Here is a 24888-nt window from a genome sequence, read left to right on the forward strand (position 1 = left end):
GTGATTTGAGCAGTTCATCATTTGTTGCAGTTTGAAGGTGCTATCTGAGTGAGGGTTGAAGCCTGCTCTGAGGGACGCCTCCCTGTGTCCATGTGCTCCCCAGGCCACCGGCTTTCTGTTGCCTGTTGAGGCGGTTCATCTTTTCAGAAGAGGTGGGTGGGTGGGTGTGCCTGCATGTGTGCACCGGAGACATCAGATTCTGTGGAGCCAGTTCCAGGCAGTCATGAGCCACGGGATGGGAGTGTTGGGAACTCCCCTGGAAGAGCAACAAGTGCTCTTCCTGCTCAGTGGCTCCAGCCCCAGGGCAACTTTTTATCCCTCTTTTTCTTCCCCACACTCCAGCTGCAGTGTCTTCACTGAAACATTCTAAAGATAGTATGTATACAACAAATAATCAGTGTGCCTCTTTAGAGAAATTACAGGAAAGGGGGTTATCACTGACTCACAGCCGTCCAGCTCCGTCTGAATCTTGATCAGTTTTATTCTTAGTCTTAGTTTTTCTATATTTGTAGAGTGTTTGATCTCTGTTCTAAGTAGCTAGGAAGGAACAGACTGCTTTGTGTTTGTTATTCTGTAATTCAGGGTCTAATGCTTGAGCTCCACCCCTTGCCCGTTCAGTGTAATGGGTGTGGTGCTGCTGTCTGGTGGATAGTGTGCCCTTTCACTCTTTCTGCTGCGGCATCGCCATGCACTGCATGGTCTGCTTCCTCTACTGACAGGTGTCTAATGCTCGGTGTCCCTAGTACAGCAGCAGGTCATGTGCATGGTGGGCATCTTTACCTTGACTAGGAGAGCATTTCTTTGAAGACCCGCTAGATCCAAAGGAAAGCAAGGCTTATGTCCTGAGGAATTCCTCCATGCTGCCTCCCCAGCAGTACTCAGTTTACACTCCCGCTGGTCCCCGCCCTTGTCAACACTTGAATGTGTGTGCACTCACTCACTCTGGGCACGGCAGACGTTGTTGCTCTGAACTGAACTCAGAAGTTAGTGACCTCTCTACCACTGAGCTCCCCCCTAGCCTGGTACACCTTTACAAATCTGCAGAGTACGTGGGTGGCTTGTTACCTTGCTTCCATTCGCATTGCGCAGCAGTGAGGCAGAGCATCTTATCCTGTTCACTGGCCATCTCACTGTGTTAGCGTTTTTATTATCAGAAACATTGACTCTTGCTACATTAAATGTATGGCAAATACTTTCTCCTGGCTGCTTGACTTTGCTGAAGTGTTCTTCCACACGGATGTTTAATGTACTCTGTCCAAGAAAAGTGTTGTAGAACATATTACATGTTAAAACAGAAGTAAGCCCCATGCATAGTGGTGTACAGAGGCTTAGAAATGCTGCCGTTGAAGCCTGTTCTGTTGGGCTTCTGAGCTGCATTTCCATGGAGTTCGCTTTTGTAGTTGGGACCAATTCAAAGTGGAGGTGCTGGGTACCATGGCTCCAGCAAGGGCTTTGGTGTGTAGTGTCTTATTGACCCACAGCACAGTCTCAGCTGGACGCCCTAAAACAGTGGCTGGGACAGCTCCAGTCTTACTGAAGCGGCTGAGGCCCCTGGGATGTGTGACTTTGCTCCTGATGCTCTTCACCCATAGGAAACCTGGGCTGACAGGACGAGGCATGTACGAGCTGAAGCCAGAGTGTGCCAAGGAGTTCAACCTGTATTTCTATCACTTCTCCAGGGCAGAGCAGTCCAAGGTAAGGGGGAGCTCAGTGCAGCAGACAGTGCTAAGTGTGTTTCCCTGTGAAGAGCAAGCTGGGGCTGCCCTTCACACACTGGAAATGGACTGTGGAGGACACAGGTAGCACAGGTACTGGTCTAACGTGGCCTTCAGGGGTTGTCTATGCGTAGGGAGTATTTCAACTGCACACACACACACACCTGACTTTGTTCATCTGTGCTGGCAGGACTTTGCCTGTGTGAGCAAGCGCTCTGTCACTACAGTACATCCCCAGTTCATTTTTCTTGGCTTATGTCAGGACCAAGTAGCCCATCTGACACACATTCAGAACTGGCACCATTTGATAAGGGTTTCGAGACTTACATTTTTGCAGTCTTCTTTTAACGTACTTTTTCAATAAGTGGTGTTAAAAATGAAAATTATTGTCAAGTTCTTACTTTGTTTCGATACATTTTGTAGCGTTCAAGCCTAAGTTAAGTTTCAGGTTTATCCCTATTTTCCCCACATCTTAAAGAACAAAAGAATTAACCTCTATATGTGAGTGGTGGGGGGAATAAACGTTAAGGAGGTGGAAGCCATCTACTCAAACCACACACATTGGGTTCCGCCTTGAATCCAGGCAGAAGGGTCAATTCAAGGCAGCCTGGGCTACGGGTCCTATCCTTGTGTGTGTGTCGGTGGGGGACGGGGAGTCTGTTAAAGGCAGGTGCTGATGCTATGTGTTATGTATTATAATCCTTGTCCCTATCACGTTGTCTCTCATTAGGCAGAAGAAGCCCAGCGGAAATTGAAAAGACAAAACAGGGAAGATACAGGTATTTAATCTGCTTTCCAAAAGACCCCATCAGTCTCTCACTGACAAAACATGGCTTTCTATCAGCCACAGTGATCACCTTGGTAGGGTGGGAGATTCAAAAATGAGCCTTTCCTGTGAGCTTTCTCCTGTTCTGAGGAATAATGAATGCAATAGTACTAAGATGTTCTGCGCGAGCCAGGCAGATTTCTGTGAGTTCGAGGCCAGGCTGGGCTACCAAGTGAGTTCCAGGAAAGGCGCAAAGCTACACAGAGAAACCCTGTCTCGAAAAAACCAAAAAAAAAAAGATGTTCTACACAATGGAAGATGTTACTCCCTCCTGAATTGCCTAGAATATCCCAGATGAGCCTGCAGATGTCTCAGTGCTTCCTCTCCACTCCTTGTGTTCCATGTGGTGCTGCTTGTGTTTTGACGAGGGTTTCAGGAGGGGAAGCGGGCAAAGGACAGTTATGTAGCCTCTTTAGTGCTGTCCCTTACCAGCCTGTCTGCCTTCCAACCATCTCACAGACAGGAAAGCATAGCATGTGAGTCAGCAGGCTAGAGATGACACTTGCAGGCTAAGCTTGAAGCCCAGAGTGCAGCTCTCCAGAAGACAAATGAAAAAATACAAAAATAAATCACATGAGTGCATGGGGCTGGAGAGATGGCTCAGAGGTTAAGAGCATTGGCTGCTCTTCCAAAGACCTGGGTTCAATTCCCAGCACCCACATGGCAGCTCACAGCTGTCTGTAACAGAGAATCTAACATTCTCACACAGACATACATGCAAGCAAAACACCAATGCACATAAAATAAGTAAATAAAAAGGGAAAAACCTGGGTGGGTTTTGGTGTCCCACTTTTCATCTCAGCAAGCAGGAATCCAGCAAAGACAGGGATGCCCCCAGAGCAAACCAGCTATCTAGACTAGCCAAACATCAGTAGGTCTGCCTTGGTATATACCCAGCATCAACCTCTGGCCTCCACACTCTGTGCACCCACACTCACACATGAACACACACACCACACATACACACCAGGACAGACAAAAGTCTGTTGCAAGTCACTGTGTAGTCAATGGTTTTATGGAGATCTTGAGACATTACTGGTGATAAGAGAGGCTCTTTGTGTATAGCTGGGGTTGTGTTTTTCTTTCTTTTTTAATATACAGTTGTCCTTGTATGTTTGGTTGACATTGAGAATGTAAAATACAGCGAAAAGATATTTGCTAATAAATGTCCTTTAGTGAAGACCATCAAAAGTACCTAACAAGTCAGGTGTGGTGGCTCATACCTTTATCCCATACAGAGGAGGCAGAGGCTCAGAGAGTCTCTGAGTTCAAGGCCAGCCTGGTCTACATAGTGAGTCCCAGGGCTACACAGAAAGGAATGAATGACTCCTTTAAACATGTTCTCCTTTATTCCTAGCACTTCCTCCTCCAGCTTTGCCTCCGTTCTGCCCCTTGTTTGCAAGTCTGGTTAACCTTTTGCAGTGTGATGTCATGTTGTACATCATGGGAACAATACTGCAGTGGGCTGTAGAGCATCATGGGTCTGCCTGGTCGGAGTCTATGCTACAAAGGGTAGGTTTACTAGATTTCAGTTTTCTGTGGCTGAGAAAGTCTATCTCAATACACAGAAACATGAGGACCATGTGATAGTTTATTACCTTCTCTTGTCTCTGATGAACCATGTGCCTGCTGGTATTTTTATACCAGGTGGTTATGGTTAACTGGGTCCCATTAGCCAGCCTGTCTCAGTCTCTTGGTCCCAGCCTTTGCAAAGTCTGGGATACTGACAGGATGTAGACGCTTTCATTCACGTTCCTCATTTGAAGAACCTTTAACTCATCAGTGTCTGTATGTGACAGTTAAAGACACAGGGCGTGGACACTTGGGTTCCCGTAACTCAAGGTGGTCAGTGCAGAGCCGGTTCCACTTGACAGCTCTCATGTCAGTCTGCTGTCCTCAGATCCACATGCGCTCCGTGAGCAGATACGGCGGCTCTATCCATTGTACCGTGCGAAGTGAGTCTCAGCGAGGGCCACCTAACTCCCTGCTCCTCCGCTGGTGACATCGTTATTGTTCAGTCAGTAGAATGCCCACTCTGTATGTACAACCAGGCCATGTAGCCTCAGAACTCTGGAGCAAAGCTGTGTTTCTAGGCTAACTAGATGCAGGCGCTGCCTCTGAGGGCTTCCCTGCCAGAATATCATGTCAAAGCAAGAAGGCCAAGGATTCAAATGGAGGCAAACCTTCCTCTAATAGCTGCCATTCTCGGACTGTCTCAGCATCTGCCATGTATTGTTGGCTAAGGCGGTGGATACCTCACCCCTCCCCTTTACAAGCACGCATTTGAGATGTAAGCACAGGCAGCTGTGCTATCCTGGAGACTGCCACTATTGGGGAGAACTATATACATTTAATAAACTGTGGCATTCAAGATAAGTATCTATTTCAAATGGTTGAGCTTTAGTCCTTAGACGGGCTAGAGAGATGGTCAGTGGTTAAGAGCCCTGGCTGCTCTTGGAAGACTAGGGTTCGGTTCCCTGCACCCACATGGCGGCTCACAACTATCTGGAACTCTAGCTTCAGGGGATCTGACACCTTCTGGGCTCCTGGAGCACCAGGCACGTGGTACACTGACATACATGAAGTCAGACATGTGAACTCAATGGAGATGAGAACTAGATATTATCAGGATGTTACAGTAAGTACGGGTTAGATGCCTAAAGTCTTGGATTTGGCCACCTGGTTAGATTTCTTTTTTTGGTGTTGTTTTTTCAAGGCTGTAGTGTAGGTACGAGACAAGCTGGGATTTGCATACATACATACATTGCTTATCACAGCAGCAGCTGGAGAGAACCCTGAGAATTCATACTTGAGATCTCTTCCTAGCTGAAATGGGAAATTTTGTCTTTGCCAGGAATTCTCTGTTAAGATACGAACTTGACCTCCAACTGAATAAACAGTTGAGATTTGTTTTCGTCATGTTTAGTCTCTGGCTTGTCATTTTTCAATAGGAAATATTTTTGTTCTTTTTTTAAATACTTTTATTTTGGTTTTTCTATTTTTTATTTTCTAAACATGAGACTTTTTGCTTGAGGTGCTGCATTTGATCGGGATGGCCCTCCGAGAAGAAAAGCACCATTTGGACAATGCCGTGGAAGGGCACGTGGAGACATTCACCTTCACTCAGAAGATTTCAAGTATGTGTAGTCTTTCCATCCATTCACCTTACACTCTCTAAGTGGTTTTTTAAATAGTGACTCATAACTGCTATTACTTGACAAGTTCTAAATGGTTAGACTGAATTCAAGTGTTGATGATAGTGTCACTACGTCCTAACAAAACTATTTAGGGTCTGTGCATGCTTTAGTACACAAATGTTAATAATCCACAAACAATAGAAAACACTGTGGAGTTGTTAGCTTGAAAACTGGTGTGACAGATCACTTCTCAGCCTTTTGAGATTCAAGTGAACTTGGTCCAGAGGAATTCCCTGGAGGAATCGCTTACTGTGTGGTCCCTTTATGAAACTGGTGTACTCTAGGATGTACTTACACTTGGATAAACTCTAGAATGTCAGCATTTCGCCTTTATGTTATTGCTCTTAGCTTACAAAAACATGGGGGGAGGGGTCGTGTCTGCAGTGTTCAGAATCAGAAAGTTAGCTGGAGGAGATTGGATTCTAGCTTTATATAAAGAATTTGACAGCTGGGCAGTGGTGGCACACGCCTTTAATCCCAGCACTCACTCAAGAAGCAGAGACAGGTGAATCTCCGTGAGTTCAAAGCCAGTTTGGTCTACAAAGTGAGTTTCAGGATAGGCTCCAAAAGCTACACAGAGAACCCTGTCTAGAAAAATCAAAAAAAAAAAAAGAATTTGACTTTTTTTTTTGTGGTGCCGTTTATTTTTGAGTAATGTGACTTTTTTTTTTTTTTTGGTTTTTCAAGACAGGGTTTCTCTGTGTAGCTTTGTGCCTTTCCTGTAACTCACTTAGTAGCCCAGGCTGGCCTGGAACTCACAGAGATCCGCCTGTCTCTGCCTCCCGAGTGCTGATATTAAAGACATACGCCACCACCTCCCGGCATAATGTGATTTATTAAAGGACCAGAGAGAAGTTGTTTTATGACTTTTTATTTTAAAATTTTTCCAGGAATCCTGAGTGCAATCCTCAGTAACACACACATACAATATCAAATTTTTCAAGATATATATACATTTACATATTAGTGTGATATATATATGTATGTTTGTATGAAACAGAAGCTGAAAGATTTATGTAGTAATGGCCATATACATACCCCCAGAGTTTACCAGTTAATACTTTGTATGTTTGTTTTCATATTTCTATTTGTTTGTTTGTTTGTGGGGGCAGGGTCTCACTGTGTACACTAAGCAGACCTCAGGCTCACAGAGACTGCCTGCTTTTGCATCCTGAGTGCTGGTGATAAAGGGGTGCACCACCATGCCTGGTTTAATATTCACTTGTTTTGTTGTTTGTTTTTTGAGATAAGCTATGTAGTTTGTCCTAGCTGTCCTGGAGCTTGCTATGTAGACCAGGCTGCCCTTGATCACAGAGATCCTCCTGCCTCTGCCTCCCAAGTGCTGGGACAAAGGTGTACACCACCACATCTGGCAATACTTCACTCCATTCTTCCCATCCCCCCCCCCAACAGGGTTTCTTGACCGTTCTGAAATAGACCAGGCTGGCCTCGAACTCACAGAGTTCTGCCTGCCACTGCCTTCCAAGTTCTGGGATTAAAGGCATATGTCACAACTGCCCAGCCAATACTTCACTTCTTAAAGAAAAATTTTTGTTTTAATTTTTAGAATAAGCACCCATTCTGTTACTCTTGAAGGTTGCAACTATGAATCTCTATTGTTTAGGATTTTTTAAAATATATCTTGTGGATTTTGTATAGTCATTCATATTTTTTTAATCAGATTGTGCCATTTTCTGCCCATGATAGCCCACACATTCAGTTTCTATATTTCTCTCTGCTCCCAAAGATGATCAGGCTCAACCTGTGCCTTTCCTACCCAGCTCATCAGCAACCATTTGCTAAGGTGTTTATGGGTGAACTTGTGGTGCTAGGATGGGATGTAGGAATTCCTGGGTTAGTTAAAAGGATTATTTCTGTAACTTCACCATTTCTTTTAAGTGATGGTAAGAGTATTTCATTGCCCTGCAAGAGAAGGGTAGGACCAAGAAGTGATCCTGTGTTGGATATTTGCTCACACTGTGAACCCCAAGTTAGCATTTGCATTAATTAAATAAAATTCCCTTTGGATCAGGAGGCTGAGTTGGTAACTAGTTTACAGAAGTAATCCTAGAGCATCAGAGGGCATCTGGGAGAAATAGAGAGATGCACCGGAAGGAGGAGAGGAAGAGGGATTTGGAGTGGAATGGCCTTTTTTGTTTTGGCAGAGTGGAAGGACACTCCGTTTGGGAGACGCCAGCAAGGAGAGAAGGTTAGCCAGGTGCTACTCAACCTCTCTGAGCTAGCAAATTTTCACCCCAGCCTTTGAATCTCGAGTTTTATTTATAAATAGAATAGTAGAGATTTAGATATACCTTTAGCTATAGCTTCAGAGCTGGTGCTTGTGGGAACAGAATTCCTGCCAGGCTGCGACCTGAAGCCAGGAGAGAAGCAGGCTGGTAACTGCAGAGTTGCAGTTGCTAGCTGAAACAGATGAAGGGCAGCCACTGTGCTGAAGATAAGCAGCAGTCCTGTTTGTCATGACATGTCTGGTTTCCTGCTTTGCTCCCATGCATTTAATAAGAGCAGAGGGGAAGCTGTCTGTGCCCACTGCACATGTGCTTTGCTCTTCACAGGCACCAGCCTTTCTGCATTCTCTCTCTACCGGCATTTCCCGTGCATTCTCATCCTGCCCTTCTGCCTTCTTCAGCTGCGATGCTTTTTGTTTTCCAATAACCACCCAAAAAACCTCGCTGAGTCCAGTCATTCTCTGATCATTATAAGGTGTCAGTTTCAGGGGATGAGTCCCAAGGGCTGGGTCAAGCTAGTCAAGCCAGTCACTGAACTCCAGGCCCAGTGAGAGATACTGTCTCAAAAAATAAGGTAAAGAACAACAGAGGAGGCCCTCACAGGCACGCACAAGACAGTCTGAGTGCAGTCAAATGGCAGGCAGCAGGTGGGGTAAGCAGTTCCAGTCCTCCTCTGCAGGAGTAAGTGCTATCCAGTATTAGCTGGTCTTATGCCTTTTGTTTCTCTTTCTTAGAACCTGGTGATGCACCCAACAACTCCCCAAGCATCCTAGCTATGCTGGAGACGTTGCAGAACGCTCCCTCCCTGGAAGTCCACAAAGACATGATTAGGTGGTTGTTAAAGGTAATATTTCCACATTGCTTTGTGTCTTGTGAGAAACATTAAATACTTGTTATTTGAAATAGCATTTCATCGAGGTAACAGATTTTTTTTTTCAGATGTTTAATGCAATTAAGAAGATAAGAGAGAGTTCCTCTGCCAGTCCTGTGGCAGAGGCAGAAGGAACCATAATGGAAGAGGTAAGAAAAAGTAAGCTAAGCCAGACAGTGGTGCCAGTGCACCTTTAATCCCAGTACTTGGGAAGCAGAGGCGGGTGCATCTCTGAGTTCTAGACAAACCTGGTCTACAGACTGAATTCCAGGACAGCCAAGGCTATGCAGAGAAACCCTCTTTGGGGAAAAACAACAGCAACAAAGCAAGCTAGAGCCATGGCTGCCAGCATATTCCATTCGCCCCAGCACTCAGAAGCAGAAGCAGGTGGATCTCTGAGTTTGAGGCTAGCCTAGTCTACATAACTGTTCCAGGCCAGCCAAGGCTGTTACATATTGAAACTGTGTCTCCAAAAAAGAGAAGGTAGACTAATAATACAAAAACTTTAGCAGGTTAGTATGAACAAATTAAGTTTCTCTGCAGTAAGTCAGTAGTTGATATTATCCACAAAGGTTAAATTCCAAAAGATGCATATACTAACTTATAGCAATTTTCTAGTTTGTCTTTTCCCTTAGCATCTTAGATTGTCTCTTGCATTTAAATAAGAAGATGGTGGAGTGTATCTTAGTTAATGCCTACAATGCAGATGCTTTGCTTAGAGGGAAAGACTCTCTGGCCTTTAAGACTCTTACTGAATGGAGCATCATTCCAGAGCTCAAGAGACAAAGACAAAGCAGAGAGGAAAAGGAAAGCGGAGATTGCTAGGCTGCGTCGGGAGAAGATCATGGCCCAGATGTCTGAGATGCAGCGGCACTTCATTGATGAGAACAAAGAGCTCTTCCAGCAGACCGTAGAGCTGGACGCCTCTGCCTCTGCCACTCTTGACAACAGGTAGACAAAATAATGGCCTTGAAGACTTGACCATTGGTTCTCCCATGTGCTTTTAATGCTGATGGAATTGAGTAGAAGTGTGGGTAATTTTGTGGCCTCCATTAAATGGTGTTCACTACTAAGCCAGGGAAATAGCCCAAGGTCAGCCAGAAAAGTGTGTACCAAACAAAAAAGAAGCTGAGTTTGCTCCTAGAACTCACAGAAAAAAGCCAGATGCTGGCACATGCTTGTAGTCCCAAGTATTGGGGAGGTAGTGACAAGGAGGTCCCTCGAGCAATGGCCAGACAGCCTAACCAAATCAGCAAGCCCCAGGCCAGTCAGAGGCCTGCCACCTGGGGTTGATCTTTGGCCCCCACATACACATACAAAAGAGAAATGTCTAGCTCTAGATAGTTTGTGTATCCACCTAGAACGTCATTTTCTACAGAGAATCTTTGATATTCAGGAGAGAATGAACACTGTAGGCTGGAATGTGCTGCAGGCATATTGCTCTAAAGATTAGAGATGGTTTTAAACACATGAAAGACTCCTACCACTTCATGTTTAAAGATCATGGGTTCAACATGTACCTACCTAGTCTGTCATTTAATGATTATAGAGACATTTCCCAGGTTCATTCAGTATTGTCATAACCTTTTTATTGCAGCCCTCTGGTTTCAGATACAGCACTTACAGCATTGGGCCCCGCACAGACACAGGTCCCTGAGCAGAGACAGTTTGTCACCTGCATATTGTGTCAAGAGGAGCAAGAGGTCACTGTGGAGAGCAGGGCGATGGTCTTGGCAGCATTTGTTCAGAGATCAACTGTGCTTTCAAAAGACAGAACTAAATTTATCCAGGATCCAGGTCAGTTCCAGCTTTATTATTGGATTGTAACCCAGCTTCACTGACAAGCAGCCTCCATGCCAGACATCATGATTCACATCTGTAATCACTGCACTCAGAGGCTGAGGCCAGAGGTTGTTCTGAGTTCAAGGCTAGACAGGTCTATAATACGAGACTGTGTCTCATATTTCTTAGCATTTCTTCTCATACTGGGAGGGAGCTCAGGGGCTGAACACTTGCTTGCTGGGAGTGGGGGTCTAGCTTCTATCCATGGCACTAAGCGGGGAAACCCTGCTCAAATGCATAGAATTTGCATGTGCCCTTGGGGAATCTTCCTAGACCTGGATCTCTGGGTTATGGTCTCAATGCTGTGTAAGGAGAGAGTGACAAGGACATAGGGCAAGTGTGTCAGCACCCATAAGGGTCCCCTGGATGGCTGGCTTGCCGTCTATGGACAGCACAGAGGCAGGGCTCCTGGGTATGGAGGCCGGCTACCTAATGCAGTTCCACCCTTACACTTTGGGGCTGTTGGAGTTCCACAGCTCATGAGAATTACAAGAGTCTCAGTTTTTAAGTTACCAAAGGCTTGCATAAGTTGGTGATATCTAAAGTCAGAGTAAATTAGCATTTCCTCACCCAGGTCTTTACAAATCTATGGACACACGTTGATCATAAGAAAGTTAAATGATTAGAGTTTTGTTTTGTTTTTTGTTTGTTTTGTAATGCAGAAAAATATGATCCATTATTCATGCACCCTGATCTGTCTTGCGGAACACACACTGGCAGCTGTGGGCATGTTATGCATGCCCATTGTTGGCAAAGGTAATTTATATTCTTGTATTACTCAAGAGAAGCCATCTGAAGGCTCAAAACTGACTTTTAAAGCAAAGGAAATTTCATTCTGAGGGTGGGGATAAGAAGAACTAAAGATACTAGCAAACTTCTTATACATTTGCCCGATATGAGTACTTGCTTTGTGATTAAAGTAAAGGATTAATAAGAAACTTTAGAGTGTGGGCACATTTTAATGTAGCTTTGTATCAGAATCTCCTTCATCCCTCCCTCCAGAGAAGAGAACAGATCTCTGTTAGGTAACAAGCTGGAAGGACAGAAAGATTTGGTACAATAGGGTAAACTCTGAATCCCAAAGCTATATGAGTAATGCATTCTTTCTTCAGGTCCAAGGTGAGCAGCTCTGGATTCCAAAGGTGTTAGTACATGCTTTGGCTCTGAGGCTGTAGCAACTGTCTGCCGAAAGGGGGACCCCTCGCCTTGCTCTGCCCTGGTGTTTCCTGTGCTCCTGAGCACTGTGATCCCAGCACTGTACTTAATGTCAGTGTGGCTACCCCAGACAAATGACCACCAGCCTGAGAAAATGGCCAGACAGTGAGAGCACCCCGAGAAGTGACTCTTCCCACTCTTGAAAGCTTATTAGATCAGTCAGGTTTTGTTGTTGTTTGTGTTGATAATGTTTCTATGTTAAGACTCCAAATCCACTTTGAAGAGTAAAATTCCTCAAGCTGCTTGTGTTTGCAACAGTTCAGTTTAGTTCAAGTTTTTAATTGTTTGCAAGAACAATGACTCAGACTGTCTGCCTGCACCTGCCGCCATGACCTCCGGGGATGCTGACCCCCTTCTCTAATTATGAAGGTATTTTGACTCCGTTCAAGCCAAGGAGCAGCGAAGGCAGCAGCGCCTGCGCTTCCACACCAGCTATGACGTAGAGAACGGGGAGTTCCTCTGCCCGCTCTGTGAGTGCCTGAGCAACACCGTGATCCCCCTGCTGCTCCCCCCGAGGAATGCTTTCAGCAGGTGAGCTCAGGGCGTCAGAGATTGGCTTTGTAGGTGATGAAGGTAGGAGACTCTGGGAAACTGCATAATGGCCCCCAGATAACCTTCTAGACATGTTATTCAGTCATTTCTCCTAGCAGATCTGTGGAGTTTGATTGTGATCTTTAAAAGGAAACAAGCCAAAATATAACTTTTTTATTCCCCATAAGTGCTACAGAAGATGTAAACTTTCTGTTTATTCATGAAAATCTGGTATCTTCTTTATTTCTAGAGATCCTACTTTAGAGATGTTCCATCATACTTCCCAAAGACCTCAGTCTGTTGTTGAGTGTGGTAGCGCACACCTTTAGTCCCAACATTTGAGAGGCAAAGGCAGGTAGATCTCTGTGAGTTCTAGACTTGGCCGCACAGTAAGACTCTGTCTTAAAAAGCAATGAACTCTTCTGCTCTCCATATGTTTCCATGGCATACATGGGCACACACACCATACACATCCACAGTAAATAAAATTAAAAGAGATTAAGTGTTAGAGAGATGGCCTAGCCATTAAGAACACTGCTGCTCTTCCAGAGGACCCAGGTTCAAGTAAATCTTTAAAAACTAACTATGTAAGTTTTTAACATAAGTTTTATGAATATAAATTACCTCTTTCTGTGCAGTTCTTTGAATTCAGTTCAGAGCAGAGGCTGGGTTTTCTGTTCAGTTTAGGGACTCGGGATTTGGCCTTGCCTTTGGTGCTATAAAACATTTATAATTGTTGTCGGGTTCCCGTCTCACCTATGCTCTTGAATCACAAAGGAGCATCATGGTACTAGCTTACCCCTGTATTTGAACTAGGAAGTGTCAACTGCCTGTTCGGTGATTCTACCTGTGGCTTTGGTGGCTAGTTCGGGTTCTTTCTCGTGGTTGTTAATGATGGCATAGCCATAACTGAATGATGGTATAGGTCAGTTTGGGATCTGACATAACTGAGTTCAAGGGTCAGCTCTGCTCCTCAGGACCTGAGTCAGGCTGTGTGGCTCAGTGTCCCTGTTTATAACATGGGCACAGTCACACATAGGCATATTTGGAGGATCAGGTGGATGCTATGAACATCTCACGGTAAGGGCATTGCTGAGCTGGTCACTGAGCATGTGGTGAAGGTTTGTGGTAATTGTGAGGTTTAAGAAGTTCTGCCATATCTCAGTACTAAGAATAAGCGACACTTTCTGTGATATCACCATCATTGATGAATATAACTTCATTTCTGTTGGCCAGTGTCTTCTGAGTTTTTTGCTTCAATTGCTGGCATTAAACCCATAATGTCACACGTGTAGATGTCCCCAGTCCATCATGTGACAGTCAGAGGACAAGTTTTGGGGGTCTTTTCTCTCCTGCCACCGTATAGGCTCTAGGATTAGCTTGAGTTGCCAGCTTAGCAGCCAGCCCCTTACTGGCTCAGCCATCTCACCAGACCCAGATTGTTTTGTTTTTAATACACCGAATGTTCCCTGACCTGGCTTTGGTTTTTATTGTGTGTCGGGGGTGTCTTGCCTGTATAAGTGTCTGTGTCCCATAGGTGTGTTTGGTGCTCACAGAGGCCAGAAGAAAGTCTTGGTCCTCTGGAATGACGATTGGTTGTGAGCCACCATAAGGGTGCTAGGAATCAAACCTGGATCTTCTAAAGGAGCAGCCAATGCTCTTAATTAACCTTTAAGCCATCTTCCTGTCCTATAACCTTGATTTTTAAACATTTGAAATATGTCTAAAATATGTATTTTATTTAGGAAAGCTTTTGTAACTTTTTTTTCCTTTTTTGGATTTTTGAGATTCACCAGCCACCACCGCCTGACAGCTTTTGTAACTTAATTAAACTAATCAATAAAGAATTAAGTGTTCCCTGTAATCTCTTCTAGGAGGTTAAACTTTTCAGACCAACCAGATCTGACCCAGTGGATTAGAGCACTATCTCAGCAGATAAAAGCATTGCAGATGCTTAGGAAAGAAGAAAATGCCTCTGGTAAGTGCTGAAAACCGATTCTGTGTGTGTGTGAGTGTGTGTGAGAGAGAGGGGGTGTTTATGTGTAAGTGTGTGTGTGTGTGTGTGTGTGTGTGTGTGTGTGTGTGTGTGTGAGAGAGTGTGTGTATGTTCAGTGTTTGTGCATGCCTGTGCCCATACTATGGTACACATATTGAGGTCAGAAGAAACTTATAGGAGTTGGTTCTCTCCTGCCATGTGGGTTACAAGTATCCAACTCAAGCCATCAGCCTTGGCAGCAAGTTCCTTTACCCTCTGAACCATCTCACCAGCCCTGATAACATGCTTTCTTTTTCCTCTAAAGTGTAAGTTGATTGGAAAATGTGTCTCCAAACAAAATTGTTTTTCAATATTTTAAAACGAGAGTCTAGAGAGATGGCTCGGTGATTCAGAGCACTTGCTGCTCTGGCAAAGGACCTGAGTTCAGTTCCCAGCACCCATATCACAGGTCTGCAGCTGCCTGTAACTGCAGAGGATCCCATATCCTCTTCCAGCTCTGGCAACTATGTGCACATCTGTATTCACTCACAGACACGCATACACACACAGAGAAATTTTTAAACATATATGTAATAGGGACTGGAGAGATAGCTCCATGGTTAAGAGCATTGGTTGCTCTCTTAAAACATCTATGTTCAATACCAGCACCTATATGGTGGCTATTTGTAATTCCAGTTCCAAGGAATCTAGCACACTCTTCTGACCTCAGTGAGTACCAGACACACACAGTGCACAAACTTCCTTGTAGGCAAGACACTCATGCACATAAATTAAAAATAAATAAATCTTTTTTAAAAATGTAAATAAGTCTGGGCATAGTGGCACACACCTTCAGTCCCAGCACTGGAGAGGCAGAGGCAGGCAGATCTCTGTAAGTTTAAGGTCAGGCAGAGTGACATGGTGAGACCCTATCTCAAATAAAATAAAGTATATAAATAATAAAACATCTTTCTATATATTTAAAAGTGGACCCTTCCATTTTAAAATGGATATGAGCTAGTTCTGGTGGTACACATCTGTGATCTCGGCAGGATCTTAAGGCAGAAGGGTCATAAAAGGCCATCCTGGGCTACATGGCTAGACCCAGGCTCTAGAAAACAATGAAAATATGTAAGCTGATTCATTCCACTTGTCTGTGCTGCAGGAAATTACACTTGACTCCCCATTTTCTGAGAACACACAGTGTGTGTTTATAATAGCACTTCTCTCCACCATTGATGGACTCCCCACATGGGGAGACTGAGCGTCGAGGGGATAACATCGGTAGTTCCCATTGGTAGAGCCCTGCTGTGCACTCAGGGCCTGTGGGAAAGGGGTGTGGGCACGAGTCTGTTGTTGGTTTGCACACACATGGCGCCACTCTCTCAGCTTTATTCTACTTAGTGGTTGTGCTATGAGGTCAGCCCCAGCCTCTATAGGCAGTCGATGGTCGCCACAGCAACACTCAGCAACCTTTGGGTGGACATCTGGCAATTTGTAGTCGTTAGAATTGTTTGTTTGCATGTTTGTTTGTCTACGTGGCTGAAACATAACAATGGTGTTCGGCTGAATAATTATATAAACTGCCTATTTCTGCAGACACTCCCTCTTCAGAGACCGTAGAAGCCATGAGTGAGACACAGGTCCCAGAAGGCTTCAGGCCTGATTTTCGTCCTAAGTAAGTATAAGATAGTCTTCCCTCTAAATCTAGCCCATTGGAAAAGTTAAGTGGGCTGTTGGTGGAGTGTGCCTCAGCAGGACTGACAATGAAATACTACCAGTGCTCATCTTGAATTCTGAAGTTCGTGTGCTGTATGATGATAATTGTATAGACTAGCAGAACTAGTAATAAGAGCATGTGGATCGGTGCTTTTCCACCTGTGGGTCCCAGCATCCTTGGGGCTCAAATGATTTTTTTTAAGATGTATTTATTTATTATGTGTACAGTGTTCTGTCTGCATGCATCCCTGCAGGCCAGAAGAGGGCGCCAGATCTCATTACAGGTGGCTGTGAGCCACCAGGTGGTTGCTGGGAATTGAACTCAGGACCTCTGGAAGAGCAGCCAGTGTGCTTAACCACTAAGACATCTCTCCAGCCCCTCAAATGATTCTTTCACAGAGGATGAATATCAGCTATCCCGCATATCAGATATTTACATTACAATTCATAACAGTAGCAAAATTACAGTTATGAAGTAGGAAGGAAATCATTTTATGATGGGGGTCACCACCACATAAGGAACTGAACTAAAGGGTCACTGCAGGCCTACCGCAGTGGTGAGCACCACTGATGTAGAGGTTCCACCCTGTTGAGCACCTGCTGCTCCACAGTATAAACTGCCCCTGACATCCATCATGACATCCAGGCCACTCAGCTTCCAGCCCACCAGGTCTCAGGCTTCTTTCTGATTGTCGATTTCCCTTAGACCCCCAAACTCTGGTCACCCAGGCTCCTTGGTCCCACTGCACATTGTCTGTGTGACGGAGCAGATTCCTTGACCTCTGCGCCTCCTTCCTTCATCTGTAATGGGAAGGAGTTCTTTTGGAGTCTGTGCCCATCATGTGCGGAGGGACTAGTAAACAGACCTGGAAGGTCTAATGTGGAGAAGGCCTCAGGCCTGCTGCTTGGTCTTTTCTGAGACATATGTCCATCCCTCCATAACTTTCCTTTTGCTTTTTCTGTAACCCTGTGCTGGATATTGAACTCATGAATACCAGGCATGTGCCCTACCACCTAGCTATATCTGCAGCCCTATTTTCATGTTGCGAACTCAACAGAACCTTATTATCACATAAGATCATTTGGGGGGGTTAAATCAATGGTCAGCTTTTGCATTGTGTGTTTTGAATACTCCTCTGTATGCTGACAGGATTCCATCCTGTAGCGGGTGCTCTCTCCTGGAGTACCCAGCTCCTCGTCTTTCTAAGCTTGCTTCTCTGTAAAGTGGGTTGTTCCTGGGTGGGCCAGTGGTTCAGACCCAGGGTTGGCTCTTGCTTTCCCACACCCCCAGACCTGTCAGCTATCCTCTCACCGCACAGCCTGTCTTCTGCACAGGTCAGGACAGGGCACAGCTGTCCTGACAGCTGTCCTTGGCTGTGTTCCTTTGGTTGGTTGGTCGGTGGTTTTTGAGCCAGGGTCTCACAGTGTAGCACTGGCTGGTTCCGTACTCCAAGTGGCACCTCACCTTTGGCAGTGGCCATGCACTCCCATGTGGGGTTTTGTGTATCCATTGAGAAACAATGCCATGCTGACCCTGTTCCTTGCCATGAGTTTGAACTCTTGGTATCTTTTCTTGTCTGGAATGTTTGAAATGTCGTTCTGATGTCCTTTTATGTGTCTTCTTAGTCATTGGACAGTTTTGTTGTTTTGTTTGGTTTGGTTTTTCGAGACAGGGTTTCTTTCTGTAGCTTTGGAGCCTGTCCTGGATCTCACTCTGTAGACCAGGCTGGCCTCGAACTCACAGAGATCCACCTGCCTCTGCCTCCCAAGTACTGGGATTACTGGCATGCGCCGCCGCCGCCGCCACCACCGCCCAGCCATTGGACAGTTTTTGTAACCCTTCCCATCTGGTGTCTTTCCCTGCTGAGTCTCTGTGGTGTCTTGAGTCTCTCCCTTGGAGCTTCTGTCCTTTGATGTGGCCCTCTCTCTGCTTAGATTGGCCTGGTCTCCTCTTAGTCTCAACAGGTATTCTGACCTTGCTTCCTCTGCCCACTCGCCTGTCCACGCTAGGAATTGAACCCAGAGCCTTGCTCACACACTAACCCATACTCCGTCCGGGTTGAGTTTCTTCTCACTGACTTAGTGACTGTTTATGACACTTCTGTCTGTCTGTCTGCTTCTTGAGAAGCTATTTAACAATGAACCATACACACTCAGTGGGTACCTGCTGGGCAGGCCAGAGCTTGCTGAGTCTCACAGCAAGGCCAGTAGCCACCACCAGCTTTTGAACCAGGGGCTCCCAGATGTCAGTGTGAGAAGAGCTTTCCTCCAAGGTTCTGTTCTGGAAACTCCAGCGTCTGTAGCTACGGGGGACATTCCTAAGAATCAGTCACAAGTCCAATGGTTCAGACAGTAAATGGACCCGGTTGCCCTACCTTCTTCAGCCCTGAGCCTTTCTCTGCTCATGCACAGAACATAACTCCCCTCAGTCAGGCACAGAGGCATTCAGCCATCTCTGGGGATGCTAAATGGTTTGATTTGCAGTACAGGACAGAGTGGCTGAGACATGGAGCCATTCTATCCATGTGTGCAGCTTTTGAACTAAACCTACGCATGTTTACCCAGGAACCCATATTCCGAGAGCATAAAAGAAATGCTAACAACATTTGGAACAGCTACTTACAAGGTGGGACTGAAGGTTCATCCCAATGAAAAGGACCCCCGTGTGCCCATCATGTGCTGGGGGAGCTGCGCATACACCATTCAGAGCATAGGTAAGACACTCACTGTTGTGCTCCCTTAAGTCACGGAGGTGTTGATTAGAAACACGTTTAGAAGCTGGTTGTGGTGGCCCACTTAATCCTCAGGCAGAGGTAGGCAGATCTCTGTGGGTTTGAAGCCAGCCTGTTCATAGAGTTCCAGGACAGCCAGGACTTGAAAGTGAGACCCCTGCCATGAAAAAACAAAACCAGCCAGGCGGTGGTGGTGCACGCCATTAATCCCAGCACTTGGGAGGCAGAGGCAGGCGGATCTCTGTGAGTTCGAGGCCAGCCTGGTCTCCAAAGTGAGTTCCAGGACTTCCAGAGCTACACAGAGAAATCCTGTCTCAAAAAAAGGGGGGTGCAGGGGGAGTATGAACAAACAAAAAGAACAGTGCTTAGGAGACCCAGCCTTTTGGGCACAGGCAGACATGGAGGCAGGCACTTGTACAGTCATTTCCTTCGAGTGTTTAGTATGAAGAAGCACTGAAGAGAAAACAGGGACGAATTGTAGCCAGCAGAATGCTGCCTTGTTTGACAAGTAAATAAATACAGCAAGAGAAAGCAGAGGTGGTGGTTGTGGGAACTTCTAGCTGAGGGACCCCGAAGGGCTTTTCTTAATTTTGTGTGCATGAGTGTTTGCCTGCATGTGTGTCTATGTACTGTGTGTGAACCTGGTGCCTGCAGAGGCCAGAATTGGGCATTGTCCCCCTGCAACTAGAGTTACAGATAGTTGTGAACCACCAAGAAAAAAAAGATGCTAAAACCTGACAAAATTTCATTCCCTTCAGAAATAATAGAACTTATTTTAAAATGTACAAAGAAAGTAACTTTTAAGAAAATAACAAAATATCCATGGCATTCAATTTACCTTCTTAACCATCTTTAATCTTTAGAAAGAATTTTGAGTGATGAAGAGAAGCCCCTGTTCGGGCCTCTGCCTTGTAGACTGGTAAGAGCATTCATTCCTCTCAGTAAAACCCATTTTCTGTAAAGATGCCAAGGAACCTGTGTTTGTGGGCTGGCAGTACTTGCTTTTGTTTGTTTCATAGTATGTCTTTATAGGGGTCTGCTCCTTCTTCTTTATTTCAGGACGACTGTCTCAGGTCTTTAACACGATTTGCAGCAGCACATTGGACAGTGGCGTCACTTCCTGTGGTACAAGGACACTTCTGTAAACTCTTGGCATGTGAGTGTTCCAGTGTCTGTGACCATCTATGTTCTGGCAACTTGTGGTCTTTAGAAATTTTCTTTGTAGGAGTCTAATGTCTCGGTTACAAATGACCTGTTGTTTTCTACGTGGTGCCTCTGCACTGATGCTGAATGGGCTAATGTGTCTCCTTCCTTCTCTAGCCTTGGTGCCTAATGACAGCTATGAAGACCTCCCGTGCATACTGGACATCGACATGTTCCACTTACTGGTGCGTGTTTAGTCTGCCCTCCACAGCACTGCCTTGGGCTTGATGAGTCTCTAGCCAGAAAGGCCCCCAGGCAGTGCTCTCATCATGGGTGTCTGCACAGCAGTATCTAGTTAGGTTCTGAGGAGCCTAGGTCTCGGGTCTTATTTGGCTTTGTGGCTGAGATCGGTACTACAACTGTCTGCTTTTAGCCCACTAAAGGATAAAAATAGCAGTGCTGCATAAGTGATACTGACCTCTATGCACAATCCATCTAGTGGTTTTGTGCATTTTAGGAATCCGAACAGCTCTAGTCCTGGGGCCACAATACTTAACGGCAGGCTGCCCCCTCTCCTTTTTGTCCTCTTTAAGTTAGGTATGTTCATTGCCAAAATAGTAGCTTTCCCTATGAAATTTACAGATACATATCTCACATATTTTTATCATATTTGCCAATCCCTTCTACTTCTGGGCCCCTCCTCCTCCTCCTCCTTTTTTTTTTTTTTTTTAATCTAGATACACAGATGAAAGAAAACATGCTGTATGTGCTATATTTGTCCTTCTGGCCCCAAACACTTCATTTAGTGTATCTGGTTCCATCCCTTTCTTTGTACCTGGATCACGTCAATCTTAATGGCTGAATAATACTACCTGGTGTGTGTTCTTTATACTACCTGGTGTGTGTTCTTTATACTACCTGATGTGTTTTCTCCTTCCACTTTAAAAAACAAAAACAAAAACAAAAAAAAAAAAAAAACCACACCTTTATTTGGCATGTCATGGAGGTATGTCCTCTGATCTCCACACCCTAGGGTGCATACACAAAAAAATACGTGTTAAGAAAATGAAAGGATTTCACATACGATTTCTTTATCATTACCAGTAGTCTGTTCATAGGGACCCACTGGATAAATGAAGTGATAGTAACAGGCCTCCGGCCCCTTCAGCCCCAGTCAGTCATTGAGCTAGTCCTAGTGGGTCTCAGGGTCCCCTCCTCACTCTTAAGTTTAAGCAGAGGGCTAAGATCCCAGGAAGAGCGCAGAAGTGCGTGGCCGTGGGAGAGGCCTGTGCTGACGTCCTCTCGATGTCCAGGTGGGCCTGGTGCTGGCCTTCCCAGCTCTGCAGTGTCAGGACTTCTCGGGAAGCAGCCTCGGGACTGGAGACGTGCACATTTTCCATCTGGTCACCATGGCGCACATCGTACAGATCTTACTTACCTCATGTACAGGTAACTCCCAGCGCCCGTTTGTCAGCTTCTGGATCGTGAGCTTTCTTGGTTAAAAGCAAACATGTCTGGGAGAGCATCATCTGAATCACAGTCAGGTTACTTGCTCTTTCTCTTTGGCTTCCTGTAAAAAGTTTCCAATTCAGTGTCTTCTCCTGTGAAAATCCCCTGCTGTATGAATGGTTGTGCTTTTTCAGTATAGTCCATTAATCTGTGAACGGCCTAAATTAAGCCCAGCTGAATGTTGTTTCAGAATGCCAGTTTTGTTTTAGCTCACTTTTGTTAGTACCCCAGTGAGCTCATTCTTAAGCTATGTTTCCATTCAAGCATCCTGTTATTCAGATATTACAAGACAGTGTGTTATCTGATCGTCCCCACTGGATGGTGGCTGCAAGACAGTATATTAGTTAATCCTACCTACATTATAATGACTGGCTCAGTGGTCAGATGGAGATCAGTACTGTGTGCACACTTGAAAATAAAATCCTGTGTCTTCATAGGAATATCTCCTGTTAAATGTGAGTGTGTGGGTATGTTTGGGTACGTGGCTGGTGTACTTATCAGCCCTTTCAGCCACACAGTAGGAATGGAGACCACTAGCATATCTTTGTCTTTCAGAAGAGAATGGCATGGATCAAGAAAACCCCACTGGGGAAGAAGAACTAGCTGTTCTCTCTTTGCACAAAACACTTCACCAGTATGCTGGAAGGTGAGACCCCAGTCTTCCAGTGGGGGTCAGTGGGGGTCAGCATGAGAAAGCAGCTGGCTTATTAGCTGGGGGAAGTTGGTGTGTATTGCTGTGCTAAAGATCTAGGAGTGACTGCTCATAGCCTGACCCAGCTGAGTCTCTGAGAGAAGGTGATAACGTCTGCACGCTTACTTGGTGGTGAGCCTTATATTTGCTCAGTAAGATGCCAACTAGTAGGCAGATACACTCTGAAATGCTCTCCTAAAACGTAAGTTATCAGCTGTACGGTGGTGGCGCACGCCTTTAATCCCAGCACTCGGGAGGCAGAGCCAGGTGGATCTCTGTGAGTTCCAGGCCAGCCTGGGCAACGGAGTAAGTTCTAGGAAAGGCACAAAGCTTCACAGAGAAACACTGTCTCGAAAAACAAACATAAGTTATCTTATCAGCAATTTCAGAATGCAAATCAGATGAGCAGAGTGTGTTTGCAAGATTATCCAGAAGCGACAGAAACACAGTCTGGTGTCACTGTGCCTTGGAATAACAGTCTCATTTAGGTCTAACAGTGTGTGTCAGAGCCTCTGGGAACGTTTGTTCTGGGCTAGAGAGATGGACGCGGTGAGGGAAGTGCTTGCGGCATGGACTCTGAGCTGGGTTTGAATCCCAGCCCTGTGTGAAAAGCCCTCTGGGTGGTGGAGCCAGAAGGATCACTGGGGCTTGCTGGCCTCCAGAAACAACTCCAGGCTCAGGAAAAGACCCCGCCTCAAAGTAATAAAAGGAGAGTGATGGAAAGCAGGCACCCACCATCCTCTTCTGGCCCTGAGCACACACACATGTGGACACACCATACATGTACATACACACATTACAGAAAAGCTCTTTGAGTTAGCCCACCTGAGAACCCACACTAATGAAGTCGTCTGATATACAGAAGAACTCACAGGGTATGTCCTGTGTTATTAATGCCAGCAAGGAGCTGAAAGTGATCCAGATGTTTGTGTAGGGGCTTAGTTTGATGATCAGTGTGTTCTAAAATACAATGACTGGATTAAAAAGTATGGTGTGTATTATGTTCTAGATAGCATTAGTTTTAAAAGTCACATAGTGTAGCTGTGTAAGACAAACTAATGTGAAAACCGTATTCCAGAATAATGTGTGGTGGTGTAAGATTCTGGAATAACTGGGGGGGGGGGGCGGTATTTGTTCTTGGTTTTTGTGTGTGTGTGGTTTTTCGAGGTAGGATTTCTCTGTGTAACAGCTCTGGCTGTCCTGGCATCTGCTCTGAAGATCAGGCTGACCTTGACCTTGAACTCACAGAGATTCACCTGCCTCTGCTTCCCAAGTCCAGGGATCAAAGGTGTGCGCCACTACACCTGGTTTGGGTTTTCATTTTCTAATTTTTCTGTATATGTGCTATATTACTTTGACCCACTCCTAACGGTAACATCATCAGTTCCAAATGTCAGTCTTGTTTTCACACCATGTTTTCCTGAAGTGATCTTGTCTTAATTGTTTTCTCTCCTCAGTGCCTTGGAGGAAGCGCCCTCCGGCTGGCACCTGTGGAGGAGTGTCCGGGCTGGCATCATGCCTTTCCTCAAGTGTTCTGCTTTGTTCTTCCATTACTTAAATGGAGTTCCAGCCCCACCAGACCTTCAAGGTAACTTTCCGTTTCTTTCAAATGTAGGAAATGTTCACAGTCATCTGCTCCAGCCATTAGAGTAAAGATGGAGCTGGGCATGGTAGTGCACACTGAGCTCAGCACTGGGGGGCAGAGGCAGGCAGCTTTGTGAGTTCAAGGCCAGTATAATCTACATAGTGCATTTCAAGACAGCCATCGATACATAGAGAGACCTTGTCTCAAAAATAAAAATTAAAAAATTAATAATGAAAATGAAAAGTAGAATGAAGATAAGTTAGAAAATGTAAAATGGCCGGGCGGTGGTGGCGAACGCCTTTAATCCCAGCACTTGGGAGGCAGAGGCAGGTGGATCTCTGTGCGTTCGAGGCCAGCCTGGTCTACAAAGCGAGTTCCAGGAAAGGTGCAAAGCTACACAGAGAAACCCTGTCTTGAAAAACCAAAAAAAGAAAAAAAAAGAAAAGAAAAGAAAACGTAAAATGGCTGGGGACAGAGCTCAGTGGTGATGCTTGCCTGCCATGCTCAGCCTGGGTTCAACCCCAGCATGCTAAGAAAACAAAACAGTAAATACATCTATTAGTGAGAGCAATGGCCTGTGAATGCTGATGTGCATCTTTGCATATGGGCTCTGCCTCTGAATCCCAGGAGGTTGCTGACTGTGAGAACCTCTGTCAAATGTCTCAGAAATATCTGTTCTATGTCAGTTTATATGTTACTCTTAGCAAGGTTCAATTTACATTTTACTCATGAACTAGTTGCAGTAAGCAGAGGCAGGTGGATCTCTAAGTTCAAGGCTACCCTGGTCTACATAGTGAGTTCCTGGACAGCCAGGGCTACACAGAGAAACCCTGTTTCACAAGAAAAAAAAAAAAAAAAAAAAAAAAGGAAAGAAAGAAATAGGAGCAATAGCTCCCTCACTTCTGCATGGGGCATAACTGTGGGTGTTTGTACCTCTTTCCCCGTTTACAGTTCCTGGAACAAGCCATTTTGAACATTTGTGTAACTACCTTTCCCTACCAACCAACCTCATTCGCCTTTTTCAAGAAAACAGTGATGTCATGAGCTCTCTGATTGAAAGGTAATGCTTGGACATTTTTCTGCATTATGTA

At 45.3% G+C, this 24888-nt stretch overlaps 1 protein-coding gene across 1 annotated transcript in view; it reads left to right on the top strand.

Moving 5' to 3' along the window:
* Positions 1-24888, top strand: part of Ubr2 (ubiquitin protein ligase E3 component n-recognin 2) — a 73023-nt gene that overhangs the window by 39301 nt on the left and 8834 nt on the right. The window contains exons 15-34 of the mRNA XM_036168073.1: positions 1593-1695; positions 2446-2494; positions 3899-4053; positions 5576-5678; positions 8719-8828; positions 8924-9004; positions 9628-9806; positions 10453-10652; positions 11360-11453; positions 12282-12443; positions 14318-14421; positions 16018-16096; positions 18703-18851; positions 19733-19788; positions 19929-20025; positions 20190-20257; positions 21326-21461; positions 22077-22167; positions 23670-23800; positions 24749-24857. Of these exons, the coding sequence (XP_036023966.1) occupies positions 1593-1695; positions 2446-2494; positions 3899-4053; positions 5576-5678; positions 8719-8828; positions 8924-9004; positions 9628-9806; positions 10453-10652; positions 11360-11453; positions 12282-12443; positions 14318-14421; positions 16018-16096; positions 18703-18851; positions 19733-19788; positions 19929-20025; positions 20190-20257; positions 21326-21461; positions 22077-22167; positions 23670-23800; positions 24749-24857 (2256 nt within the window). The remainder of the gene's footprint in view (positions 1-1592; positions 1696-2445; positions 2495-3898; positions 4054-5575; positions 5679-8718; positions 8829-8923; positions 9005-9627; positions 9807-10452; positions 10653-11359; positions 11454-12281; positions 12444-14317; positions 14422-16017; positions 16097-18702; positions 18852-19732; positions 19789-19928; positions 20026-20189; positions 20258-21325; positions 21462-22076; positions 22168-23669; positions 23801-24748; positions 24858-24888) is intronic.

This window comes from Onychomys torridus, chromosome 18, assembly GCF_903995425.1.
Source record: "Onychomys torridus chromosome 18, mOncTor1.1, whole genome shotgun sequence".
Classification (NCBI taxonomy): domain Eukaryota; kingdom Metazoa; phylum Chordata; class Mammalia; order Rodentia; family Cricetidae; genus Onychomys; species Onychomys torridus.